Source organism: Dasypus novemcinctus, chromosome 7 (genome assembly GCF_030445035.2).
Source record: "Dasypus novemcinctus isolate mDasNov1 chromosome 7, mDasNov1.1.hap2, whole genome shotgun sequence".
NCBI lineage: Eukaryota > Metazoa > Chordata > Mammalia > Cingulata > Dasypodidae > Dasypus > Dasypus novemcinctus.
In genome coordinates this window covers 122,535,325-122,560,656 of record NC_080679.1, presented here as the reverse complement: position 1 = coordinate 122,560,656, position 25,332 = coordinate 122,535,325, and the positions used below count along the sequence as shown (strand labels likewise).

General features: G+C 46.1%; 1 protein-coding gene across 2 annotated transcripts in view; it reads left to right on the top strand.

The window, feature by feature from the left end:
* Positions 1-488: 488 nt before the first annotated feature.
* The window catches only part of CCDC93 (coiled-coil domain containing 93), a 103,264-nt gene continuing 78,420 nt past the window's right edge, over positions 489-25,332 (top strand). The window contains exons 1-5 of one of the 2 annotated variants that reach the window (XM_004458040.5): positions 489-700; positions 4,729-4,842; positions 9,956-10,050; positions 19,391-19,502; positions 24,819-24,917. In XM_004458040.5, the coding sequence (XP_004458097.2) occupies positions 500-700; positions 4,729-4,842; positions 9,956-10,050; positions 19,391-19,502; positions 24,819-24,917 (621 nt within the window). In that variant the 5' untranslated portion in view covers positions 489-499. The remainder of the gene's footprint in view (positions 701-4,728; positions 4,843-9,955; positions 10,051-19,390; positions 19,503-24,818; positions 24,918-25,332) is intronic. The other variant, XM_071216482.1, reaches the window with a different exon arrangement.

Sequence of the window (25,332 nt, the reverse complement as noted above, 5' to 3'; positions counted from 1 at the left end):
AGACCCAGAACCCGGGGATGGGGGGTGGCATTATCACAAGCAAGAACTCCTGGGGAAGAAGATGCCCCTGGCGCGGACGCCGGGGAGGGCGGCGGCGTGGAGGATCCTTCTCTGGGGCTCTGTTTTCTAGTTCCTATATCGAGAGGTTTGTCCCTGTGCTTGCTAATCTGGGTACACCCCGATTCCGAGCTAAAACCCGGCCCGGGTCTGGAATCTCCAGGCTCATCTCTGTTCCGGTCCCGGCCTTGGAGTTATGGGGCTTCCGAGGCACCAACGGGAGGCAGGGCAGGGAGTCAAAGGGGCCGGAACGCAAAACTACCCCAAACCGCAAGACGCAGTCCCCTTGGTGAAGCGCCCAGGTAAAAAATTTAGAGCCGGGGCGGAGGACCCCGCCACACACCCACCACCGCCCTCCCAAGGCATCCCGGCCCCGCCTCGACCGGCAAGTCCCGCGCAGGCGCAGGCGCCATCGCACCCGCCCCGCCCCGCCGCAGCGCGCATGCTCCGTGTGGCCGCGGGGCTCCGGGCCGGTGGCGGCGGCCGAGACCGAGGAAGTTCCCGCTTTGCACTCCACCCCGGTAGCAGCTCCGCGGCCGGGAACAGCTTCCTCCGGGCACTGTCTGCGCTTCGCTGCCGCCGCCCGCCAGCTGAACGAATCATGGGCTTCCCCAAGGGGCCCGAGAGCCAGAGTCTCCCGGAGGTAAGGACATGCCGGGGTTCCCAGGAGAGGGCTGAGCTCCCGGGGCGGCGGACCGAGGGGGACCCTGAGCCGCCTGTGCGGGCGCCCCGCCCCTTTCTCAGGTGTGTCGCCGGCGGGGGAGCACCGGCCGGGTCAGCGCGCGCCCCCGAGGTCCCCCTGCGCGGGCGAGGGGGACCGGGTGGGTGGGGACAAACTTCTGCCGCTGCCGGGTCTTCTGGGACCGAGGTGGCCTTCCCAGCCGGACACCTGCCTTGACGCAGCCGGCGGGGCTGGGGGCGTCCACCTCCGCTCTCTCCCGGGCAGGCCCTCCCCCCCCGCTCCAGCCCCCCAAGCGCCGCAGGGTTCGCCACTGGAGCCGGGGCTGCTGCGCCCTGGAGGTCACGAGACGCGCGCGCTGGAACGGTTCGGCTCGAGTTGTGCAAAGGGCGGTGACCTCCTGGCGACGAGCCGCCGCCTCGGTGGGGTCCCGGGGCCAGCCCCATCCCCCTAGGTATCCGAAGGGATTGCCACTGTGTATTTACCCCCTCCCTGGGTCCGGGAGGCGGCAGGAAGTGAAGGAACTGTGCGCGCAGCGAGTGAGTGTCCCGCCGGATCAGTGCGCCCCGGCTTTCTGGGGGCTGTGCGGGCCTGGGACCCAGCGACGCCGCCTTCTCCGATGTGTGTCTTTCCAGAGGGGTTTGTTATTAAGTCCTCACTGAGTTCTAGGGGACAGGGGATCTATGGTTTGCGGATATCCACGTTGGTTGGGAATAAAGGAAAAGTGCATTTCCTTCTGGCTGCAAGTATCATTAAGTTTGGTTGCCTCTGTCTACCCTCTGTTGATTTCCTAAGAAGCCAGGCTGGTTGACTAGATTCTTGAGGGAAATGGAATCCGGCTGCATCTGCACCCCCTTCCCAAGGCGCTGAAAGCAGGCACTTGGGTAGGGGGACTCATTTAGTCACACCTGAGTTCTCACATTTATCTGCGCGTGAATTTGCTTCTTGGCTCCCCTCCCAAATCAGCTCATTTATCCCGTGTGTTCTGGGTGCAGAAGTTGGGGATATGGTGTGGATTGACAGATACTTCTATAGTGTGTGCTTTCAGCATGCAAAGTCCATTTGTTGTTATTTTGGGAAAACCTCTCAGGTGTCATGTCCGTATGCCTGTATTAGGTGAAACTTTACCTGCACGTTACTGTGATGGGGCCTGAAATTGTGAGGAATAGGATCCATATTATGTTATTTGGAGTTTTCTTTTTGCTGCTTCTTTATTCTAAGCCCTCATCAAGTTTTTGCCTGGTCTTTTGCTGTAGATTTTCTTTCTGGTCTCCCAGGTTCTACCTTCCCACAGTGCTGTCAGTTGGGGTCTTTTGAAATGAAAAACGACCTGCTTCTCTGTATTTGCCTTGTTTAACCCTTCCTCAGTGCCAGGAGCCTGGGTGTGATTTGTCACTATCTTCCAGAGCTTGGCAAAGCCAATCAGTGTAAATATTATCAAAATTAGTATTATGTAATTCAAAATCAGTGCATTTAAATACTGATAACCTGTATCATTAAGTTGTCATTAGTCCAGTTAATTCACTACATTGAATTTTTTTAAACCGTCTACTGTATATATGTGGAGAACAGAAAGATAGCTAGATCTGGCCCGCCTTCCAGCTTACGAGAACTACAGTACAGAGCAATTGAGAGTTTATTGTGCCTGGTTTAAGAGTTCACAGTCATTTGTCTTTATCTGAATTTTAGTCTTAACACTTGGATATATTAACCAGCTTGGTAGGTTTTTATGGCTTCAAGAGAGGTTATTCTTTATTCCCTACATGTGAGCCAGTGGCCCTTTTCCATTTTGTTTCACTGTAAATCTGCAAAGTGAATTTGGAGTCTTATTAACTCCCCCCATTCAATGTCTTAGGCCAAAAAGTTATTTCACAGGTTATATTACAGAAGTGAACTTCTTCATTCTGGGAGTGAGTGGTCAAGTAGCCTTGGCTGAGCACCTGCCATGCTGTGGCCATCAGCTGCTTCCAAATATGAGTTGAAGGCAGATGTGCTTTTTCTGTGATGTATTGCCAGCTACCTCTTCTTGAAAGTATTTTCATGATAAATAGTGGTTGAACAAATGAAGTGTTCCTGTTTTGCATCCAGGAGTTTTAAGAAATAATTAGATATCCCGTTTTTCTTCTGTCTTTGTGAACCATAAGTGCTTTTTATATTTTCTTTGAGTCTCTCCACCTGTAGATATTTCTCAACCATCCAAGATCTCTTCCAGAAGGAAGAAAAGGTGTGAAAAATTAATATTATTTTCTTTATTTCTTAATGCCCACTAGGAACTAGGGATTGCTAACCTTCAGAAAGTTTAATAGACTGGACAGGGTCATGAGAGAGGGAGCAATAAAGTGAGCATTAGCTCAAGATTGTCACTCCCCTTTCCACCATCACAAAGGATTATCAGTTACTTTAATAATTCTGTGGTCAACTTTGTGTTAAAATGTATGCTCCCTCTCTTAGCAGTTTGTGCCTCAAAATAAACTTGACTTTTCATTATCAATGTCATGATTAGAAAACATTTTCTTAATACATACTTGGCTTAGGTACTTTGTGTAATGGATTAAGTGCATCATTTTATATATAGGTGTATTCTTCGAGCCTAATGCTGTTTGGGTGCAAGAGGGCATACATGTACGTGTAATGTATGGTCCTCTCCTGAACCAGCAGACAGTCCAGTTGTAAAGACAGTGTACCTAACACCAGACATGTCACTCCGAAGAGGTTGATAAATGAAATAGAAATGCAGAAAAATGATCATTTCAGACTGGATTTGTAGGGATGGCCGCAAATAGCAGCCAGAATTCGAAGGTGGTTTCCAGATGGTTAGAGAATAGCAGGAAGGGGGGCAGTGGTGAACAGTGAAGAAATGGGAGTGGGCATCGCTTCCTAGGTTGGGCATAACCATATCTGGATTATTTTGGGGGTAGATAAAGGATGAAGTAGAAAAGATAGATTGAAGCCAAGGTACTGAATCCCAAGCTAAGAAATGTAAAATTTATCATATAAACAGTGTTTGATGCATTGAAGGTAAGGAATTGGGGGGAGCTAAAGAGGGATAATGTGAAAGCCATGATTAGGAAGAGTGAGAAAGACAAATGAACAGAGAAGAAAGATTGAGAGGCAATTACAATATTCCTGTCATGAAATGTGAATAAAAGGGAAGGGAAGATAAATGTTTAACGCACAGTAAGTGAAGGAATAACAGGTATTGTTGGATGGGGAAGTAGTCAGAGATAGGTATGAGGTGTTATGTAGAGAGGTTGTTTCTGATTTTCTGCAATAATGGAAGGGAGGAAAGGCACAGTTAATGAAAACGAGTGGATGTCAAAGTGCCAGAATACTTAAACAGATTTAAGTAGTAGATAAATACCTGGGGTAAAAGAAGGTAATGAATTAAAAATTTTAAAGCAAATCCCAGTTTAAAGAGATTAGGTGACTTCCTTATTTAAGGCAATCCTATTTGGTAGTAATCACCCTTTAATATGTCTGGGTTGAAAGCTTTCCCTATATTTGTTTTAGAGATAGAAGGAGAAATGCAGAGAGATACATATTTGAATTCTTTTCTTTGTTCTTGCCCCTGTTGTGAGCAATACCAGGGACCAGGATGAGTAGTACAAAGTTAAAAAAAACCAAATGAAAAGTCTGTTCTCTCTGTAAGGAGTTTACAGTCTAGTGGAGCAGCGTGTGGAGGAAACCGTGCTAGAGAGGGAGGTTATGTGCTCTTATCTTCCCTTTCCCTGGATTCCTGCAGCAGTTATACTGCCTGCCTGTGTCTTTCTACCTATGATGATTTCATGTCTTTGAGGATGGGACCCTGTTCTTTACGACCCAGGTAGCACTGTGCCCACAGGCATCTGCGTGGCTGCTTGCCGGATTTCAGGGGCTAGGATCCAGCCCTGTCATCTGCTCCTTGGCAATGAGATCTTGGCATCAGGGGTTGTATCTGGTGTTCCTTTGTTGAAGGTATCTCTTACCAGTCATACTTCTGACTTTTGTTTTAGGTGGAAACAAGAGAAGATGAAGAACAAAATGTCAAGTTGACTGAAATTCTGGAGCTCTTAGTTGCAGCTGGATATTTCAGAGCAAGAATTAAAGGCTTGTCACCTTTTGACAAGGTAAGCAGAAACCTTTCTAAGCATTAGGCTCCTTTTGTCAGGATTACAAGTTTGCCGTGAGAGGAAAGGAAAAGAGAGCTTGTAGTTTTACTTTTTCCATTTCTCCCTAATTCAGATTTATTATAGATATGTTCAGATTTCCTATTAAAAGAAAAGAATGGGCATTTGACAAAAGCCAGCACCCTTTTTTAATAAAAACAGAAAACTAGGAATAGAAGACTTGCTCAATGTGATAAAGGGCAGATATGAAAACCCACAGCTTACCTCGTGCTTGGTGGTAAAAGACTGAAAACCTTCCTCCTGAGGTCAGGAACAAGAAAGAAAGGGATGGCCCCTTTCACCTCTGCCCAACATCATACTGAGAGGTCTAGCCAGAACAGTTAGGCAAGAAAAAGAAATAAAAGCCATCCAGATTAGAAAAGAAGAAGTAAACACATCTCTGTTTACAGGTGACATGGTCCTATATATAGAAAATATCAAAGAATCCACAAAAATGCTGCTAGAGCTAATAATGAAATTGCACAAAGTTGCTGTCTACATAATAAGCATAGAAAAATCAGTTGTATTTCTCTATACTGGCAATGAACAATCTGAAAAGGAAATCAAGAAAACAATTCCATTTACAATAGTATCTAAAAGAATAAAATATCTAGGAATAAATTTAACCAAAGATATGTATACTGAAACCTACAAAACACTGCTGAAGGGAATTAAAGACCTAAATAAGTGGAAAGACATCCTGTGTTCATGGATTGGAAAACATAATACCATTAAATTGCAGTACCTCCCAGAATGATTGACAGATTCAATGCGCTCTTGATCAAAATTCTAGTGGCCTTTTTTGCAGAAATGGAAAAGCCAGTCTTCAAGTTCATATGGTATAATATTTATTGCAAAGGTTCCCAAATAGTGGAAACAATCTTGAAAAAGAACAAATTTGGAGGATTAGCACTTCCTGATTTCAAAACTTACTGCAAAGTGACAGTAATCGAACAATATGGTACTGGCATAAGGATAGCCATAGAGAGAGAATAGAATTGAGAGTCCAGAAATAAACCCATACTTCTATAGCCAATTGATTTTCAAAAGGGGTTCAGGTCCACTAAGTGGAAAAAGAATAGTCTCTTCAACAAATCATGCTTGAAAAACTGGATATCCACATGTAAAAGAGTGAAAGTAGATCCCTACTTCATACTGTAAACAAAAGTTAATTCCAAGTTGATCAATAAAGTAAATATGAGAGCTATAATATTACAAGTCTTAGAAAAACATCAAAGGGGAAAATATTCACGACCTTGTATTTAACAGTGCATTCTCAAATACCACACCAAAAGCATGAGCACTAAACACGTAGATGAATTGGATTTCGTCAAAGTTAAAAACTTTTATGCATCAAAGGAAATTATCAAGAAATTGAAAAGACAACGAGAATGGGAGAAAATGGTTGCAAGCCATATATATGATAAAGGTTTAATATTCAAAATATATAAGGAATTCCTACAACTCAAATCAAAGCAGGCAACCCAATTAAACAATGGGCAAAGGACTTGAGTAGACATTTTTCCAAAGGTGCACATGAAAAGGTGTTCAACATCATTAGTCATCAGGAAAATGCAAATCAAAACCGCAATGTGTTGGGAAGTGGATTTGGCCCAGTGGTTTTGGTGTCCGTCTACCACATGGGAGGTCCACGGTTCAAACCCTGGGCCTCCTTGACCCATGTGGAGCTGGCCCACGTGCAGTGCTGATGTGCGCAAGGAGTGCCCTGCCACGCAGGGGTGTCCCCATGTAGGGGAGCCCCACGTAGGGGAGCCCCACGCGCAAGGAGTGTGCCCCATAAGGAGATCCGCCCAGCACAAAAGAAAGTGCAGCCTGCCCAGGAATGGTGCCACCCACATGGAGAGCTGACGCAGCAAGATGACGCAACAACAAAGAGACACAGATTCCCGTGCCGCTGACAACAACAGAAGCAGACAAAGAAGAACACACAGCAAATGGACACAGAGAACAGACAACTGAGGGGAGCGTGGAGAGAGAAATAAATGAATAAATCTTAAAAAAAAAACTGCAATGTGATACCACCTCACACTCACTGGAATGACTATTATCAAAAAATTGGAAAGAAAGTGTTGGTGAGGACACAGAGAATGGGAACCTTCATATGGCTCTGAGATAGGTATTTGAATTCCTTCCTTTGTTCTTGTCCTCATTGTCAGCTACACCAGGGACTAGGATGAGTAGTACAAAGTTAAAAAACCAAACAAAAAGTCTGTTCCTCTCTGTAAGGAGTTTACAGTTCTAGTGGAACAACCTGTGGAGGAAACCATGCTAGAGAGGGAGGTCGCGTGCTCTAACCTTCCCTTTCCCTGGATTCCTGCAGCAGCTATACTGCCTGCCTGTGTCTTTCTACCTATGGTGATTTCACCTCTTTGAGTATGGGACCCTGTTCTTTACCACCCAGGTAGCACTGTGCCCACAGGCATCTGCGTGGCTGCTTGTTGGATTTCCGGGACTAAGATATATAGCTCTGTCATCTGCTCTTTGGCAGTGAGATAGTGGCATCAGGGGTTATATCAAAGGGGGTGTTCCTTTGTTGAAGGTGTCTCTTACCAGTGAAACTGGACTTTTATTTTAGGTGGAAACGAGAAGATGAAGAACAAAACGTTAAGTTGACTTAAATTCTGAAGCTCTTAGTTGTAGCTGGGTATTTCAGGGATTGTAAAATGTTGGGGCCACTGTGGAAAAGTTTGGCAGTTCCTCAGAAAGTTAAACAGAATTTCCATATGACCTGGCAAGTCCGCTACTAGCTATATACCCCAAAGAATTGAAAGCAGGTATTCAAACAGATACTTGAGCTCCAGTGTTCATAGCAGCATTCTTCACATTAGTCAAAAGCTGGAAACAGCTTAAGTGTCCATCAACAGAAGAATGGACAAAAAAAATGTGTATGCATACAGTGGAATATTTTTCAGCCAGAAAAAGGAATAAAGATCTGATTCATGCTACAACAAGGATATACCATGAAAATATGATTCAAAATGAAATAAACCAGACACAAAGGCACATCTATTGTATGAGTCCACTTATATGAGGTATCTAGAGTAAGCAAGTATAGAGAGCAAGAAAGTAGATTGCAGGTTACCAGGGGTGGTGGTGGTGGTGGTAGGGAATGGGGCACACTATTGCTTAATGGGTACAAAGTTTTGATTTCAAGTGATGAAAAATTTTGGTAATCATTGGTGGTGATAGTATAACATTGTAAATGTGATTAGTGAATTGGATTGTACACTTGAAATGGAGTAATGGTTAAGTGGTTAAAATTGCAAATTTTATGTTATATATATGTTACCTTGATTCTAACTATTAATTGAAAAATAATACATGAGTAGATAGTGGCGAAGTATTTTTTCTGTGCTTGAAGCTTAGCCTTCCTCTCTTCAAGTAACTTACAGTTTGGATGGGGCGATAAAGTGTATGTAAAATAAATTAATCTGAGTTAGTAACATGCTATCCCAAGTTGTCATGCTTGGAGACAATTGCCACCTATTCGGTGAATAGTCAGTCAGCTCTGGTTTTGAAGGAGGGAGACGTCACTACCGAGTGCAGTCTTTTATTCCAGCTGGGCCTGAACGATTATGTACCGGGCATTGCTGCAGATGTTGAGGGCAGATAAGACAAGTACCCTGCCCTCAAAGAGCGCCACTTCTGTACTGTAGGCAAGAGAGACAAAGTAAACCAACAAGCATAGAATATCCAGCCCAGTGCGACGAGTGCCACCGTGGAGCTGGGCGCTGAAATGAGCTGTCCTTGCCCGAAAGGCAGACCAGGAAGGCTTCCTGGTGGAAGGACGTGCGAGTCCCGGCCCTGGCTGTGCACAGCAGACGCTCAGTGGGTGGTTTTAGAAGGCAGCTGGCTGCGCCTCACTGCTGAAACTGGTTAGTGAGGTCTGGCCTGGGGCCCTGGAATCTGTTTTCTTAGGCACTCACATGAGTCTCAGACAACCAGGGCTAAGATCCCCTGCTGTGTTTCTATTATCAGACTGCTGTGTCTGTAAAGGTTTTTAATTCAAAGTGGCTTTTTAGCCTTAGTCTCATTTGCATCTCAGAAATATCCTGTGAGATAAGTAGAGCAGGGTCGATGGGAAAAATGAGAGGAATGAAAATTAAGCAGTAAGCCACACAATTTCAGCCTTGTAGCCTTCAGGTCTGGTCTGTAGAACAGTAACACAGAATTCCGGAGGAATCTGGCGCTTGCCTGAAACTGGGTCAAGGCTTCTCACAGCTGAGAAATAATATTCTGCTCCCTTCACTATAAAGAGCATATGTGAAGGACGTGGCCATTTAATAATAATCCTGAGGGACTCAGGGGAATCATGTGTTCATTGCATGTAAAATGAAGGGAAAGAGGGGAAAATATGAATTAGCATGGTATAGTTAGGTTCTGGGTCAGCCACACTGAGTTGGACTAGCTCTGACAGCTCTGTAACCTCGGACAGGAGGTGCTCAACCTCCTGAGCTTGTCTTGTCTGTGGAAAGGGGATAAGGATGCCTGCCTTTCCATATCCTTAGGAGGGTCAGATGTAAAACACCTGGTGTTTTAGATGCTAAGCGTAAATGTCACTTTGGTTGCTTTTTCCCTAACTTTCCCTTCCTTCACTTATCTTAGCGATAGTACTGGGGCACCTAGGAAATTCTGAATAAACAAATGTTTATTTCTAGGCTGCTTATTAGAAAAGTGGTTTTTTAGATCTGCATCGTCCAGTATTGTTACGACTAGCCACATGTAGCTATTTAAATGAGTTAAAACTAGATTAATTTTGAAGTCAGTTTCTCAGGCTCGCTGGCCACGTTTCAAGGACTCAGTCGCCACATGTGGCTAGTAGCTACAGTATTGAACAGTGTGGGCAGAACATTTCCATCATTGCAGAAAGTTTCATTGGACAAGTCTATATAATTTTGCAGTTGACCGGTAAAGAGGACACATATACTCCCTCTCTCTAAAGCTATTAGATTTTGTCTGTTTACTGAGTCTATAAGAACTATTATCTACCACCCACTTCTTTCCCTCTTCCAGAATTAGAAGGGAAAATGAGTATTTTCTTTGTGTCTTGCAGGTGGTGGGAGGAATGACTTGGTGCATCACCACTTGCAGCTTTGATGTAGACGTTGATTTGCTCTTTCAGGAAAACTCGACAATAGGTCAAAAAATGTAAGTTACTGGGGTTTGCCATGGAAGAGCCTAAAGAGGGAGAAGGGAGCTAACTTTCGAGTATACTATACACCAGAAGTTATGCTAGGTGCTTTACATACTTTATTTTAACTTTTATGACAACAGGTATTAAACTTGTTTTACAGTTGATGAAACTGAGGTGGAAAGAGGCCAAGATCACGCAGCTGAATCATTTAATTTTGGGGCTCTTTCTATTACATTTTCTAGATCAAAAGTTGTAGTGACTATTTAATTTGTCTCTTTCCAAAGTCAGCTAATTTGGAGCTAGGGGGAGAAAAGGAGGATCTTTCCCTCCCATTGCTTCTGTGTAGGGCAGAGCCTTCACTACCTGCCTTTGAGAAAGGGCAGCATGGGCCCTGCAGGAGGTCTCCATTGGGGTGCCCTGCCCAGCCTCCATTGCTCATCGGGGGGGGTTGGCCATGCCCTCAGGCCGTTTGGAATGCCCCGTTGGGCTCCCAGCCTTGCCAGTGGCCACTGTGTGACCTTGGACAAGCCACTCCTTTCTTGGCCTCAGATTCTTTATCTGTAACCAGAGGGATAGATGAACGCACCTCTCTCTGGTTCTGTGACTTGGTTTCTTTATTCATTTTTTTGAGGCATTACCCACCCCACCCCCCCAAAAAAAAACACTTCAAAGGATTAAAAGTAGTTTATAAGTATACAGACAAAGCAGAAAGATCACTACCTGCAAAATGACAGAGAAGGAGAGCAAATGGGAGAGGTGGGAATAGGAGGCTGAGTTAGAGGTGGGGCCACCACACAGGTGACGGCCTCCAAGGCTTTGTTTTCCTCAGGGTGGGTCACAGGTTTGGGGCTAAGCTATTTGGCCACCAGAGCAAAGAAGAAAACAGAAAAAATCACCCCTTTCACAGTTTCCATACAGTGGAAAAAAAATTGGTTCCTCAGAATTTCAGATGCTCTTTCCACCAAACCAAAGTACATTCTTTTTTTTTTTTTTAAAGATTTCTTTTATTTATTTCCCCTCCCCCCTCCCACCACCCATTTTTGCACTTGCTTTCTGTTCTCTGTGTCGGTTTGTTGTGTGCTCGTCACCCTTTTTCTTTTAGGAGGCACTGGGAACTAAACCTGGGACCTCCCCTGTGGGAGGGAGGTACCCATTGGCTTGAGCCATCTCCGTTCCTTGCTTGTTGTGTCTCTTACTGTGTTTCCTCATTGCATCATCTTGTTGCGCCAGCTTGTTGTCTTGCTTGTCTTAAGAGGTACCAGGAAAACCTGGGACCTCCCGTGTGGTAGGCAGGAGCCTAAATGCTTCAGCCATATCTGCTTCCCCCAGAGCACATTCATGAGGCTTCTCTAAAGAGGACATTGTTTCACACGGGGTCACTCTGCCCTCTGGGGCCCAGCTGCCGATAGCAGGTTGTTGTGGTTCTCTGGCATCTTATTAAAAAGACCTTTCATTCTTCTCTGGGAGGCAGTGTGGGAGTCCAGCTAGCTCCAGAAGTAGATTGTGTTATTATTTGTTTTTATTATGTAGGCTTTAACTACATGAAGTTAAAAGTAAGCAAACAAAATAAAAAGCCAAAGTCTCTTCCCTTCCCTTACTACACCTCAGTTTTATTCCCTGGAAAGAACAGGCTTCAGGTTCTTCGGAGTGGTCACTTCTATATCTCCAACTGTGCTTGCACTTCTTTTTCATTAAAGTCCAGTGAAGACAGGGAATTAGCTCACTCACTACATTCCCTTCATCCACCCTCTTCCAGTCTTTTAATTATTATCCTTTTTTTCTAATGAGCACCTTTGTAATTTTAACATACTTAAGCTTCTATTTCTTTTTTTAAGATTTATTTATTCATTTTCCCCCTCCCTGTTGTCTGTTGTCTCTGTCCATTTGCTGTGTGTTCTTTTGTGTCTGCTTGCATTCTCATCAGGCTGCACAGGGGATCTGTGTCTCTTTTTGTCGGGTCATCTTGCTGCATCAGCTCTCTGTGTGTGCGGCACCACTCCTGGGTGGGATGTGGTTTTGCGCGGGGTGGCTCTCCTTGCACACGGGCTGCTCCTTGCATGGGGAGCACCGTTACGCAGGGGCATCCCTGCAGGGGCCAGCACTCCTTGTGCACAGCACTGCACATGGGCCAGCTCATCACATGAGCCAGGAAGTCCTGGGTATCGAACCCCTGGACCTCCTGTATGATAGGCAGATGTTCTATCTGTTGAGCCACATCCCCTTCCCGTAAGCTTCTGTTTCTTGATCCATTTGTTCAAGGTCATTTCTTCTGACCCTACCTACGAAAGGTAAACATTTTAATGTCTCTGTTTTTCCTTCTACCTTTCAGCCTTCTTTTACTGTAACATTACTTAGATTAGTTATTAAGCATATAACGTTTGCAATCTTATATAATAACAATTAAATTGTCCGTGCTTTATCTACTGATAGATCCTAAAAATAAATCCATAAACAGTGTTTACAATAAACATGAAGATTGTGATGAGATCAGAGAAAAGGAGGTATTTGGTATTATTAAAGCATCACAGTCAAAAGTAGTATCTTCTCATATATTCATTCATTCAACGAGTAATTATTGAGCCCCTACCACAGGCTGGACATTGTTCTGGGTGGTTTGGATACATTCCTTTTAAAAAAACAACCCCAAGCAATAATCCTTGCCCTTGTGGAGCTTACAGTATAGAGGGCAAGACAGACCATAAGCAATAAATTTAATAAATAAGTAAATTATGTACATAGAAATGCTATGGAAAAAGCTAAAACGGGGGGAGGTGTATGGGAGAGGTTGTGGGGTAGGAGGCAGTTGTTTACTCTACGGTCAGTGCGGGCCTCATCGAAGAGGTAATACGGGAGTGAGGACTTGAGGGAAACGGTTCCAGGCAAAGGGACCACCAGGGCGAGGGTCTGGCGTGGCGTGAGAGGGGAGGGCAGTGGGGTGAGTGCAGGTAGGCCACAGGGCCAGATGGTGTGGGCCTGGGAGGGCCCAGCCAGGGTTTCGGGTCTGCTCTGAGCAAGGTGGGACATCCCCAGAGGGCCCGAGTCGCTCCCTGTTTATTGGGGTCAGGCTGATTACTGATTGAAGGGGCGGAGGTGGAGGCAGGGAGTCCAGCCCAGCTACGTAACCTAGCGGGAGGTGATGGAGGCTTGGAGACCGGTGGAGCCAAGGTGAGCCTCTGGATTTGTTCAAGGTAAAGCCAAAAGGATTTCCTGACGCATGGACTTGGGGTGAGAAGTGAAGAGAGGAGTCAAGGACGATTCCGAGGTATTTAGCCGGAGCCCCTGGTGGTCTCTGTGAGTCACCGAGAATCAGCAATATTAAGTTGCTTTGATTTATGCAGCGTTCTTTTCCCCCTCGAGTTTCTAATCGCCATTTTTTCTCTTTCGTTGACTAGAGAAGCATGTGCCTTTGCCCGTAGCTAAGGTTAGCAGGCTTCTTAGACCAGTTACTGACATGAGCCGACTGTCTGCTTGAGGACACTCCTTGAGGCCTCTGGCTTTCTGTTCCAACTTGAGCTGTTTGCTCTTTAGACCTGTTGCACCCTGACGTGCTCGGATTTCTTTCCATTGCATTCTCTCTTGGCTAGTCAACTATTTCTTGGACACTACATGTCCCTCCTTCTTAAATTTCTTTGGAACTGTACAGTGGTTCTTAGACCTTTTTCACCTCAGTATCCGTGGAGGATGTGACAGTGACAGTATCCCGCTGTAGGTGCCGTTGGGGTGGGGAAGGGGGCTGCTTGTATCATTTGCAAAAGCTCCTTCAGTGACTCAACACATCTCCCCTTCCCCTGGGAAAGCTCCCACTGAACTCAGCATTTGTAGTGCAGTGTTTTTTACATATTTTCTCAACCCCTTATCTATATTTCTGAAATCTAAAAAAACACTGTAAACGTTTCTTTTTCTTTTTCTTTTTTAAGTTTGCCTGCAAAACTTATTTGGAGGCAAAACATGACCTGAACTGTCTTGAAGCTGTTGATTGTCCTTATTGATCCCACTTATGTAAATATTCATAAGTGTACTGTAAGAAATACTAATTTCTTTGATTATAGGGTGCTGCTCCAGGTTCCACAGGGGTCCTACATTCTGTAGTATATGTGCCTTAGATACACTAAGGTACTGCAGTCTGAGAAATTCTGAATTCTGCAACATCTGGCGCCCCAGGGCTATGATAAGGGGTTGAGGATGTTTTCTTTTCTGCGAAGTGCTTGAGGCACACAGTCATGAGGTGAAATCACGGGCAAAGGTGGGGTCAGGGGTTTCCCTCACTAAGGACCCACCAGAGTCAGTGCACCAGACGCTTCAGACTCTTCTATCCGAAGGAGAAATGTCAGAGCCCGGGGACACTGAATTACCCAGCCATCGTTTTGGTTCCAGGATGTGCTCTGGTTTGGAGCTCCTCCCCCCTGGAGTTGCTCCGAGGTGCAGTTTAGACTGCTCCTGCCTAGCCTCAATTCCTCAGTGTAGCCCAGCTGGCATGGTGGGTGGTCGGGTGGCACCCTCCCTGGGGGGGCAGGAGCATCTTCCAGGCTGTCTTCTATAGGTGCCCAGTTGGGCCCTTGTTCTCCTTCCAGATTCTTCTTTCCCAAGGCTCCCGTGAACTACCTGCCACCCCCAGCCTGTCTTTAAAGCCCCATTATCACGCTGAGTTCATTTCAGCAGTAAAATTAACGAGGCTCCTGTGCTCACAGCACCTGCACATACATTTTATTATTTAACCTTCCCAGTAGCATTTGAATAGGAAGAGCAGGGAGTATCCCTCGTTTTATGATGGGGATATTGGGCCAGAGAGACGGAGTGCCAAAAGTTCCGGAGCTGGTGGTGGAGCCGGAGCGCGGACCCAGATTCAGTTCCCTCTCTTTCAGACTATTTGCACTGAAGGAGGAAACGCAAACCCTGAGCACTCTTAAAACCGGAAGGGATGAAACTAATGACCTGTAATGACAAGTGGTCCTGTTAGAAGGTTAGGCTAGGAAACCTGCCTGGGGACCTCCCAGCTGTCACTGTCCCTGGTTTTTCGTCTGCCTGGTTTCCTTGCCCTCCCCAGCCTGCCTGTCTCTCCCCACCCCCTGGCAGTGTTACTGTCTTCAGCTGCTTCCAGATGCTGCTGCTCAGACTGCCCAGGCTTGGCGGTGGTTTCTAGGAGGCGGCATCCAGAGCACTGTGAATCTCGAGAGACAGGGAGTAGCCTTTCCTAGGGGCCTTTATGAGCCGGGCAAGTAGGCTTCTCTCTGAGGAGGCAGGGGGTCAGATGGGATGGTGTTGGGGGTCCGGGCCTTTTGTGTTTAAGCTCCTGAATGGTTCTAGGCAATCAGTAACTACTGCAGGCCAATGAACTTGGAGCCACTAGAGGGAGCTTCCTTCCTGCTGAACCAAAATATAGCTAAGGGGAAAGGTGTCTGCGGATCACCTGTCCTGCACAGACAAATAGTTAAGACCTGTGCTGGACAAGGACCTAAAACCAGGGTTGATCACCACCTTTGTTGGCTAAGCATTGAGGAGTGGGGAGCAGGGCCAGTTAAACACTTCTCTTTTCCTCTCACAAGTTTCAAAGAAATTAAGAAACAAGGCATGGGAGTATGATGGAGATCAAAATTGAAAATGAAGCTTACCCGAGAGTGAGCCACAGATACCTTGTAAAGTGGGTTTACTAATACTTCTCTACCAAATGGTCGCACTCCAGCCCAGGCGGTCTAGACAGCTGTGGGCTTCCCCACTGGGCAGGCCACGCCTCTCGGGGCAGAGGTGATGTGTGTCCCCAAGAAAGAGGAGGCCACAGAAGCTCCCGAGCCACAGGAGTTTCCTTCTTCTTCAGCCTTTTGGATGAATCTCACCCTTCTTCCGGGGGAGGAGGTCCAGAGAGGAGGAGGCAGAAAGTGTTCTTCCCATGGCTTCCCTCCTGGAGGTGCACATGTGGGTAGAGGGAGTCTTCCCCCTCATCTTTTTATCTGTTAATGTGCAGATTTGATGTTCAATCCTTTGTTCAGTGGGGATGTGACTCTACCCCTCAGCAGTTTTAACCCTGGTCCCACCTGTAAAGCTACTTTCTGGATACCGAACACTGCTTCTTAGCTTGTTTTCTGGGGACCATTCCCTGGGGGCTATTTAGTTTTTGCCTGTAGATCACTTAAATCCTAAAAGGCTGAGGAGGTGAAATGTAGTAAGACACGATGGGTAAGACAATGGCACCATCACCCAAGCCTGGGCTAGATGTTGGTCTGAAGCACGTCTTGCTCCCTGGTGGGATTAGTCAACTCCAGGAAGATAAAGATGGACAAATGAACAAGGAATACTTTGGGTAGACCCAAACCTCGTTAAATTCATCTCACTCACTGTGAGAGACTTATCAAAATAAAATCTAGAGAGGTATATTAGAACATTCAAAAGCTAAGGCGAAGAGTCCCTGCCCCGGTCACAATGGCAGAATGAGATGCCTCAGGCTTTGTCCCCCACAGAAGCTGTGAACGATAAGGAAGATCTGACAGAAACATCTCTCTGAAAGCTGTAGAAAACAGTTAAAGGATTGTGGTAACAGGATGAGCACTGAATCAAGAAAAAGGCAGCTCCCCGACTGGCCCTTCCCCCACACCTCAGAGGCTCGGTGTGGAGCCAGCCTGCACCTGCAGTGCGGCTCCCAGGTCCCGGTTTTGGAGGGAGCAGAGTAACCCCCATTCACAGATGGAGCACATGTGCCTGGCCAGTCTGTCGGGGTCTAGCCTGAGGAACTCGCTGTCCCAGAACTTATTCACAGAGATCTCATGCAGAAAGCTCTGGAAAACCAGTCAAGTTGTGCTGCCTGGGCAGGCGATTGCTGGCTATAGGATACACAGTGCAGTGCCTGGACCATGAAGAAACTTTCCTAGGGAAGAGGGAATGTTTGTGTTCGCATAAATGGGACATTCCTAGGGCCACACGTGCATGCCTAAGACAAGATGCGTGAATGGAAAGGATCAGGGAGGCTCCTATGCTTTGGCCTGGGTTTATTCTCCAAACTCATTGTATGGGTGAGCATTTGCATAGTCTGCAAAGACTGTAAAAGGTGTTTTCTGCCTTTTCCTTCTTATTCTTTTTTATTTTTTTGTTAGCACATGACATTCAAGGAAAGTTGTCATAACATAAGCTGGATATAAGCTTTAAGGAACAGATACCTCAGAATCTAAATTCTACTAGTAACACACTAAAATATCATAATGTTTAGGTTTCAGCAAAAGATTGCAAAACATAAAAAGAAACAGGAAGTGATGGCCTAGACAAAGAAGAAGATTAAAGCACTAGAAATTGTCGGTGAGGAGGATGAGACCTGGGACTGTCCAGATTTCAAAGACTTTTAAAAAGTGGTTCTAAGTATGCTCAAGGAGCTAATGGAAAATGTGGGCAAAAAGACTAAAGGATATCAAGAAAATGATAGGTGAACACAAGAGAATATCAGTAGAGAGATGGAAGGTAAGAAAGGAAACCAAACAGCTGAAACTATAATAACATAAATTAAAAATTCCCTGGGGAACTCAGCAGCAGATTGGAACTAGCAGAAGAAAGGATCAGTGAACTTGAAGATACGACAATGGAAATCATTCAGTCTGAGGAGCAGAAGGAAGAAAAAAATGGAGAAACGTTAACAGAGCTTGAAGAATCTGGGGGATACCATCAACCATACTAATATTATGCACCGTGGGAATCCCAGAAGGAAAAGAAAGAGAGAAAGGGGCAGAAAGTATATTCAAAGTTATAAAGTCTGAAAACTTGTCAAATTTAATGAAAGACAGATACATACATCCATGATGCTTGGGGAACTCCAAACAGGATGAACCCAAGTAGACCCACACCACACCAAATTATAATCAAGCTGTTGAATGCCAAAGGTATGTTGGCGTTCTCTGTATGAGGTTGGTATTGTTTTTCCAACTCTCCTGTAAGTTCGAGATTATTTCAGAATAAAAGTTCTTATGTTGTTTTTAAAAGCTAAGGCAAGACTGGGTCTTGAGGGACAGTGGCAGAGGTGTGGCCTTGGCTTCAGGAGCACGGGCTGCAGCTTCAGTTTGGGGGTCTGCTGTGGATGGTGTTTCCTGCAGTACCCCACCAGGCTGTGCAGGGTAGAGTTAGATCAAGGTCGTCAGCAGCGTCACCCAGGAGAGCCCACATGGCTTCCTGGTAAGACCCAAGGGACCCCTTGTCTACCAGGACCTTTATCTTCTAGAAGTTAGTCCTGCACTTACAAACAAGCTCTCAGCTAGCTGCTTAGGCTAAGATTTTTTTAAAAAGGGTCTGGGGTGGGGTTTCACCAAACTTGTCCATGTGAGCTGAGCCAGAAGCCCCATGCCATTCCTTGAAACTGCTCCTGAAGGTTCCCAGTCTTTGTCCCACGACTTTGGGGGTTAGTGGATATACCGAATAATATTTCTTTTCTCTCCTCCTGAATCTGATCCAATTAAGACATGAAAAGCAGGAGTCAGAAAGATGGAGAGCAAATATAAGCTGATACGGGAAGGAGGATTAGATCTGCAGTGAAAAAGGACTCTGCGAAGTTCCCCAAAACTATCCCACCCAGCCCTAGGCTGGGCAGGGGGAGGATGCCCACCCCCCCCCCCTTTGGGCTGGAAGAACGCTGTGGGACCTCAGGGACCCTGCCCTCCCCATTCCAGCCAATTCATGGGAGGACAGCTGAGGCATGGGAGGAGGGTCAGAGCATCTCTTGAGAAGCCGAAGATCCTTCTCTCTATGGAGATAAGGGTGAGGATATGTGGTTCCCCCAGATCGTAGACTATCAGGGAAAATTCAAAAGATAGCATTTTTTTTTTTTAATTTTATACCCAGGGTAGAGAACTCCAAATTTCCTTTGGGAATGAGGACCCGTGTCATATGACAGGAAGGTCATGTGTCCCTTCTTAGTGCTCTCTTGGTACCAGTGTGAGCCTGTAATCTTAGTGGTTATAAATATATTTTAATTGTTTATCTGCCTTTCTCTTTTGCCATGTGTGAGTCCCAGGAATGAAGGGACTGTAACTTAATTGTCTTAATATTCTGGGCACCCGGTATTAGGAGCTGGTAATTATTTGTCACATGAATTTTTTAAAAGTAGGTTAGTAAAATGAAATGCAAAAGATTATGAGGACACTAATAACTTTTTTTTCCCATTTTAAGATTTTAAAAAATAATTATTAGTACTACCTCTAATATTGTGCACACACACATCCCTAAGTAGTGCTTACTTTTCTCATTTTGCAGTCAGCCAGGAGAAGCTTGGTCGTGCAGACTTCTCCGTGAGAAGCCCCATATTCTCCTGGGATGTGGCCCAAACTTTATTGATGTCTCAAGGGCCGTTTAACGTGTTCTCTCTCTTGCCTTGTTTTTTCTGAACAGAGCTCTATCAGAAAAAATTGTCTCAGTCCTGCCGAGGATGAAATGTCCACACCAGCTGGAGCCCCACCAGATCCAGGGGATGGATTTTATCCACATATTTCCTGTTGTTCAGGTGAGGGGCCTTGTGTGGTTGCTTGTCCCCTGACTGTCGCCAGTCCTCCGGCGGGCCTGGCTGAGGGGCCACCTGGCTGGCCCTGGGCCTGGTGGGTGTAGCATGGACGCGGAGGCTGCAGAGCACGACCGTGTTTGCTGATGTCATCCTTCAGTGGCTCTTAGTACTCTGTTGACCCTGGTTTCGCACAGCTGCCTGTTACGATCTTTGAAAGTTCCGGTCAGTGGTTTTTCTTTAGCCTTTGCATGAAGGTAGAACACTGTAGCCCTGCATGTCCCGGTCCCTTTCGGCCTATCCAAACGCATTTGATTCTTGCTTTTCTTTGTTCTGTCTGTTCTCCTGCCTCTTACCTTGGTTCAGAGTTCCCCATACTTGTTAGGTTTCCTCCTGTCACCTCTTTGCTTAGCTGGCCCGCTTTCTGCCCCCTGATGGCTGCCTTTGGTCTGTCCCCTCTTGTACATCCACGCGTGGGATGGTTCATCTGACTCTCCCATCAGACTGGATGCCTCGTGTGGCCAAGCACTGTGGTCGCCTTGCTCACTGTTGTCTCTTCAGCACCCAGCAGAAGGTCTGACACGTACTGGATGACTTGCCTTCACCCCGCCTTCCCCTGGGGCTCTGTGACTGAGTGGCTTGTGCTGCACAGCTCCCCATCATCTCTGCACTTTTGTGCCTGGGCTTCCCCTCCAGGCACCTGGAAAAGAGGAGGAGCGGAGGGGCTCACCTTTGTTGCCTGCTGCACGCACAGCACCTTGCTGCATTACTCTATTTGATCCTAATGTGCCTTGAAGCATCTTTTACAGTCCCAGCTTTACCTGTGAGGAGGGCGAAACTTGGAGAGGGCAATTAACTGGCTTCAGGGCTGAGAACTAGTGAGCGGAGAAACAGAGATGCTGCTCTAACTCCCTGTCTCCAGGCCCTGTGGCTTCCCCCCTCCACCATTCAGGCAGCCACCAAGAAGGAAGCTGCGTAGTCCTTGCCAGGAATGTCTTCCTTGTAAAACTTCTAGAGCAGAAGGGGATAGGAGCACAGACCCTGGAGACTTCCTGCATTCAAATCCCAGCCCTGCCACTTTCCAGGTTTCTGACCTTAGGCAAATGAGTTAACTTCTCATCTGTTAAACGGAGGTGGTGATAACGCCTGTCTGCTAGGATGAGAACTAAGTACATTAATGTGTGTGAAGCACTTAGATGAAGGGCTGCACGTTTTACTCAGTGCTTTGTGTTAAGTAGTCGTTTCTCTTGTTCTCAGGAGACTTTCCCTGCCCTGGACTTAGGCCTGAACCACCACGTTGGTCCTGGGAACCTCAAATGCCATGACCTTTTTTTTTTTTCATTTGAGGCTGAGGCTTTAACTCAGAATTTGATTTTTTAATGTTTGCTAGACTTTCCGTCTCCAATGCAGAAGCATGGTACCTGATCCTTTTTGGAAGATGGGAAGTGGGGTGTAGGTAATTACTGAATCCTCCAATACCATCATACTGTGAAATTGTTAACCTTCTCCCCCTGGCTCTCTGGGATTAGCCCTGACTCAGCCCTTCACTGGAACTTTGGGGCAATATCCAGACCGGATCTGAGAAGAGGATGATGAGAAACGAGTTCGTCTGTAGTCAGTTTGGGCATTTTGAGCTTCTGTGAATATTCTATGCAGTGAGTGGAAGGCTGGAGCCGCTCTTGCTTGGACATACATCTGGGTGAGAGCCTAGGCTCGCGGTGACCAGGTCTCTTGACTTCTTCATGGTCTTGTAAAATTTTAAGTAAGAAATGGAGGTTGACCTGGTCCTGCCACCTCAATTTTTCCAGTTTAGAACATTTTAAAAAAGTAACTGCTTCTCGCTTCCACTATCATTTCCTGAAAGAAAGGACACTTAAGCCTCCAATCTCAGAATAAAGAATACAGACTGAATTCATTTAGCATTACAAAAAACTTCCTAGTGCCGCATTGGCTGGGAGTAGTCCTGGTGGTGCTAGTAGTACCAGCTGCTGGTAGTGTTGGTAGTGCTGGTAGCTCTCCCTCTGGAGAGGGGGTGGCAAGCCTGACACCTGGCATCCACCTCTGCTCAAGCACTTCCACCAAAGGGGTTCACTTCCTGTTCAGCCACAGCAGTGTGACCGGCAGAGCCCCAGCCTCATCGGACGAGTCTTTCCTCTCTTTGGAAGGTGCCATCTTTCCGACTTTTTAAGTCCCAATGAGGACTTACTCTGTATCTAGGTAGGAACATCCAAACCCAGACTCCCAGGCAATGCCATGGTCTTCTCCTTAGGGTACCTGAACTCTCTAAACTAGCTGCTCGCTGTTAAGTCTCCCTGGCCAAGGTCATAGGTTCCCGGACATGACTCTGGGACCAGATCACCTGCAGAGCTTGTTATTCCCCAGAGATACTAAGGCAGTAAGTTCACTGTAGGGCCTGGAATTGCCCATGGCCAGGAGGATAGATGAGGAAAGGGGAGGCATAGAAGTCAAGGTCGCACAGATGGTTAATGGGAGAGCTCTAATTTACATGCAGTGCTCTGATGCCAAAGCTCTCTGTTTTCATGACTGTGATAATTAGGCCTTTTCAGTGTGATGAAGTTTTCTGAGGCTCATCAGTGTAGGTGATTTGTCATATGAATGCACCAAGCTATCAAACTGCTCTGTGGATGTAGTGTTTTTGTATGATATACACTGTTGGGAATCACTTCTTGATTGGCCAAGGTTAAAGAGTAAACAGCTTATACTTCCTGCAAAATAGCAGGTGGAAAACAATTATTCTGTTTGAGGGGAAAAAAGGTTTCTTAAGGGAAAACAGCACCATCCATAAAGGAAAAAGATTGCTAAATATGATCACATTAAATTGAAAACTTGACTGCACCGAAGGACAGAGATATATATTTTTTTTTAAAAGGAAGGGAACCCACAGCCTGGAAGAAGATACTTGCAGTGATTATTGCTAACAGAGGATAAGTACCCAGAATATATATAGAATGCCGACAAGTCAATATGAAAAAGGCAGACGACCCAATAGAAATAAAGGGTAGCCTTTTTTCCTCATCAGGAACCTAATTTAAAAGGCGTAACCCAGATAGTCAGTAAACAGGAAGAGAACTGTTCAGCCTCATCAGTTATCAGGCAAGTGCGAATTAAAGCCGCCGTGGGATCCTGTCTCGCACCCATGGGGGTGGCAGAAAAGAAGCCCGGCAGGCCCGGGTGATGAAGAGGACGCGAGCAAGAGCTCCACGCACACAGGTGTGGGACAGAACCTCGTACTGCCTCTGGGGAGAGCAGCGTGGAACGTCCAGTGAAGTTGGAAATGGGCACACCCTCCCACCCAGCAGTTCCTCTTGTCAGTGCTTGCCTGGAGAATCTGTGCTGTACGGGCCTCAGGAGGCTGGTTTGAGAAGGTTTCTGGCAGTAGTGTTGGCAATAACAGAAAACTAGAAAACTTCCCAAATGTCTGTCAGCAGGAGAACAGATGATTGTGGGGTCTGATCCAAAGAAATGTTTTATCAGGAGAGAAGAGGAACTACAGCGACATGTACCGACACAAGTAACCTCAAACGTGATGTTATGGGAGTGAAATAGCAAGTTGCAGAATACTCCAACATGATACCGTTCATGCAGTTTTAAAACCGTGCAAAATAAGATAGTATGTTGTTTTTTGCTACCCCCGTAGGCAGCAAAAAGTATATAGACGTATAAATGCTGACAGGTAGACATACAGACATGATAAATGCTAATCTAGGTTAGTGGTTATCTCTTTTCTTTTTTCTTTTTTAAATAGCCAAACCATCTTTTTTTTTTTTTAAGATGTATATATTTATTTATTTCTCTCCCCTCCCGCCCCCCACCTCGGTTGTCTGTTCTCTGTGTCTATTTGCTGCAACTTGTTTCTTTGTCCGTTTCTGTTGTCAGCGGCACGGGAATCTGTGTTTCTTTTTGTTGTGTCATCTTGGTGTGTCAGCTCTCCGTGTGTGCTGCACCATTCCTGGGCAGGCTGCACTTTCTTTGACGCTGGGCAGCTCTCCTTACGGGGCACACTCCTTGCGTGTGGGGCTCCCCTACGCAGGGGACACCCCTGCATGGCAGGGCACTCCTTGCGCGCATCAGCACTGCGCATGGGCCAGCTCCACACGGTTCAAGGAGGCCCGGGGTTTGAACCGTGGACTTCCCATGTGGTAGATGGATGCCCTAACCACTGGGCCAAGTCCATTTCCCAGTGGTTACCTCTTGAGAGGAGGGAGAGATGTGATCTGGGAAGGGTTCACAGGGTCTTTTAGCTGTATTTGAAATATTTTCTTTCACTTTTGGGCCAGTGGGTGCTTGTTATATTTTTCTCTGTGTCTTATTGTATGACTGAAATTTTTTATATTAGATTAGATTCCCTATTTTTAAAAATTGCTCTGGCTTCTGAATCTGTGCTCAGTGCCGAGAAGTGTTAAATGCTTCGTAATGTTCTTTGGTAATAAAGGGAGCCAGTGAAGAGCCAGTGAGGAGGAGCTAAGACCGTCGTGGTACTTGGCACTCGTGCTTGCAGAATGCCTGGATCTTGCGCAGTTCGTGTGTGCATGTGTGTGTGTGTGTTAATTAATTGGAGTTGTAAGCAGGGAGAAAGGAGGAGCAGTTGCTTCTGGTTATCAGCTTGGGAGAACTGGGAAACATTTAATAAAATGCATTTTTCCAGTCTTCTGGTCTGGAAAGCCTCAGAGTTGTGACTCCCGGTCTTGTGAGCAAATTACGTGGTCTTTCTGAACTTTAGGTTCTGTAAGACGTGGCCAGTACTGTCTCTCTTAGAACATGGAGACAGAATACGTGAGTGCCGTGCTCACCTGATGCCTTGAGCTCTTCCCTCACTACACACTGTTCTCCAATCTGAATGTTTGGGGATTTTTTCCCCATCTGTCAACAAGAGGTTATGCCAACATGTTCTCTGCGGCTCTGTCATATTCCACTGGGACCTGGAGGAGGTGGGAGTAGCTGTATCTGTGCTGTGCTTCTGAAACTGACCAACAGTCTGCTAGTACTCATTTCACTTGCTCTCCAATAGCCAGTGAGGTGAAAGGAACTGATATTCTTACCTCCACTTTACAGAGAGGGAAAGTGGCCTTGAGGATGTCAACTGAGGATTTAAAGCCCTGCACAGTTAAGCAGCCCTGGGGCGCACTGACTTTTAGCATCTCCGACACCAACTGTTTACTTTTCCCATGGGATAGTATGTGTCACTAGTTTCTTGTGACCCGGTCAGTCAAGTACAGTGATTTGGGTTCGTGAGTTGTGCCATCTCTGAATTGGCCTCCACTGCATTCCTGTCTACTCACATTTCCCAACTTTATTCCCCAGTGGCTGGTGAAGCGAGCCATAGAAACAAAAGAAGAGATGGGTGACTACATCCGCTCCTACTCCATATCCCAATTCCAGAAAACCTACAGTCTGCCTGAGGTCAGTATTGTACTGCTTTTTTGTCCAACCGAAAAAAACCATGTGCACACCTAGAGACTCCCGGGAGGCAGTGGAGTAGGCTCAGGTTCCCCAGAGGGCATTTCCACGCCCCTCCACCCCGACTCCCCACCCCGGGGCCCCCCTCTGTCCTGCCCTGGATGGCCCTGAGCAGTGAAGCAGAAGCAGGGCCTCCTCCTCCATTGGAGCTGTCTCTTCAGATAGGCCCCAAGTTCAAAGCCCATCAGAGTTGTCCTTTTATTTCTTTTGTTTTATGAAGTAATGTTCTTTTTGAAAAACAGTTTTTTTCCTGCCATTTAAGAAATAATAGATATTAATTGCAGAAAATATGAAAAATACAGGCATACAAATAAAGAAGAAAAAATTCACCCATAATCTGATCGCCTAGCGATAACAC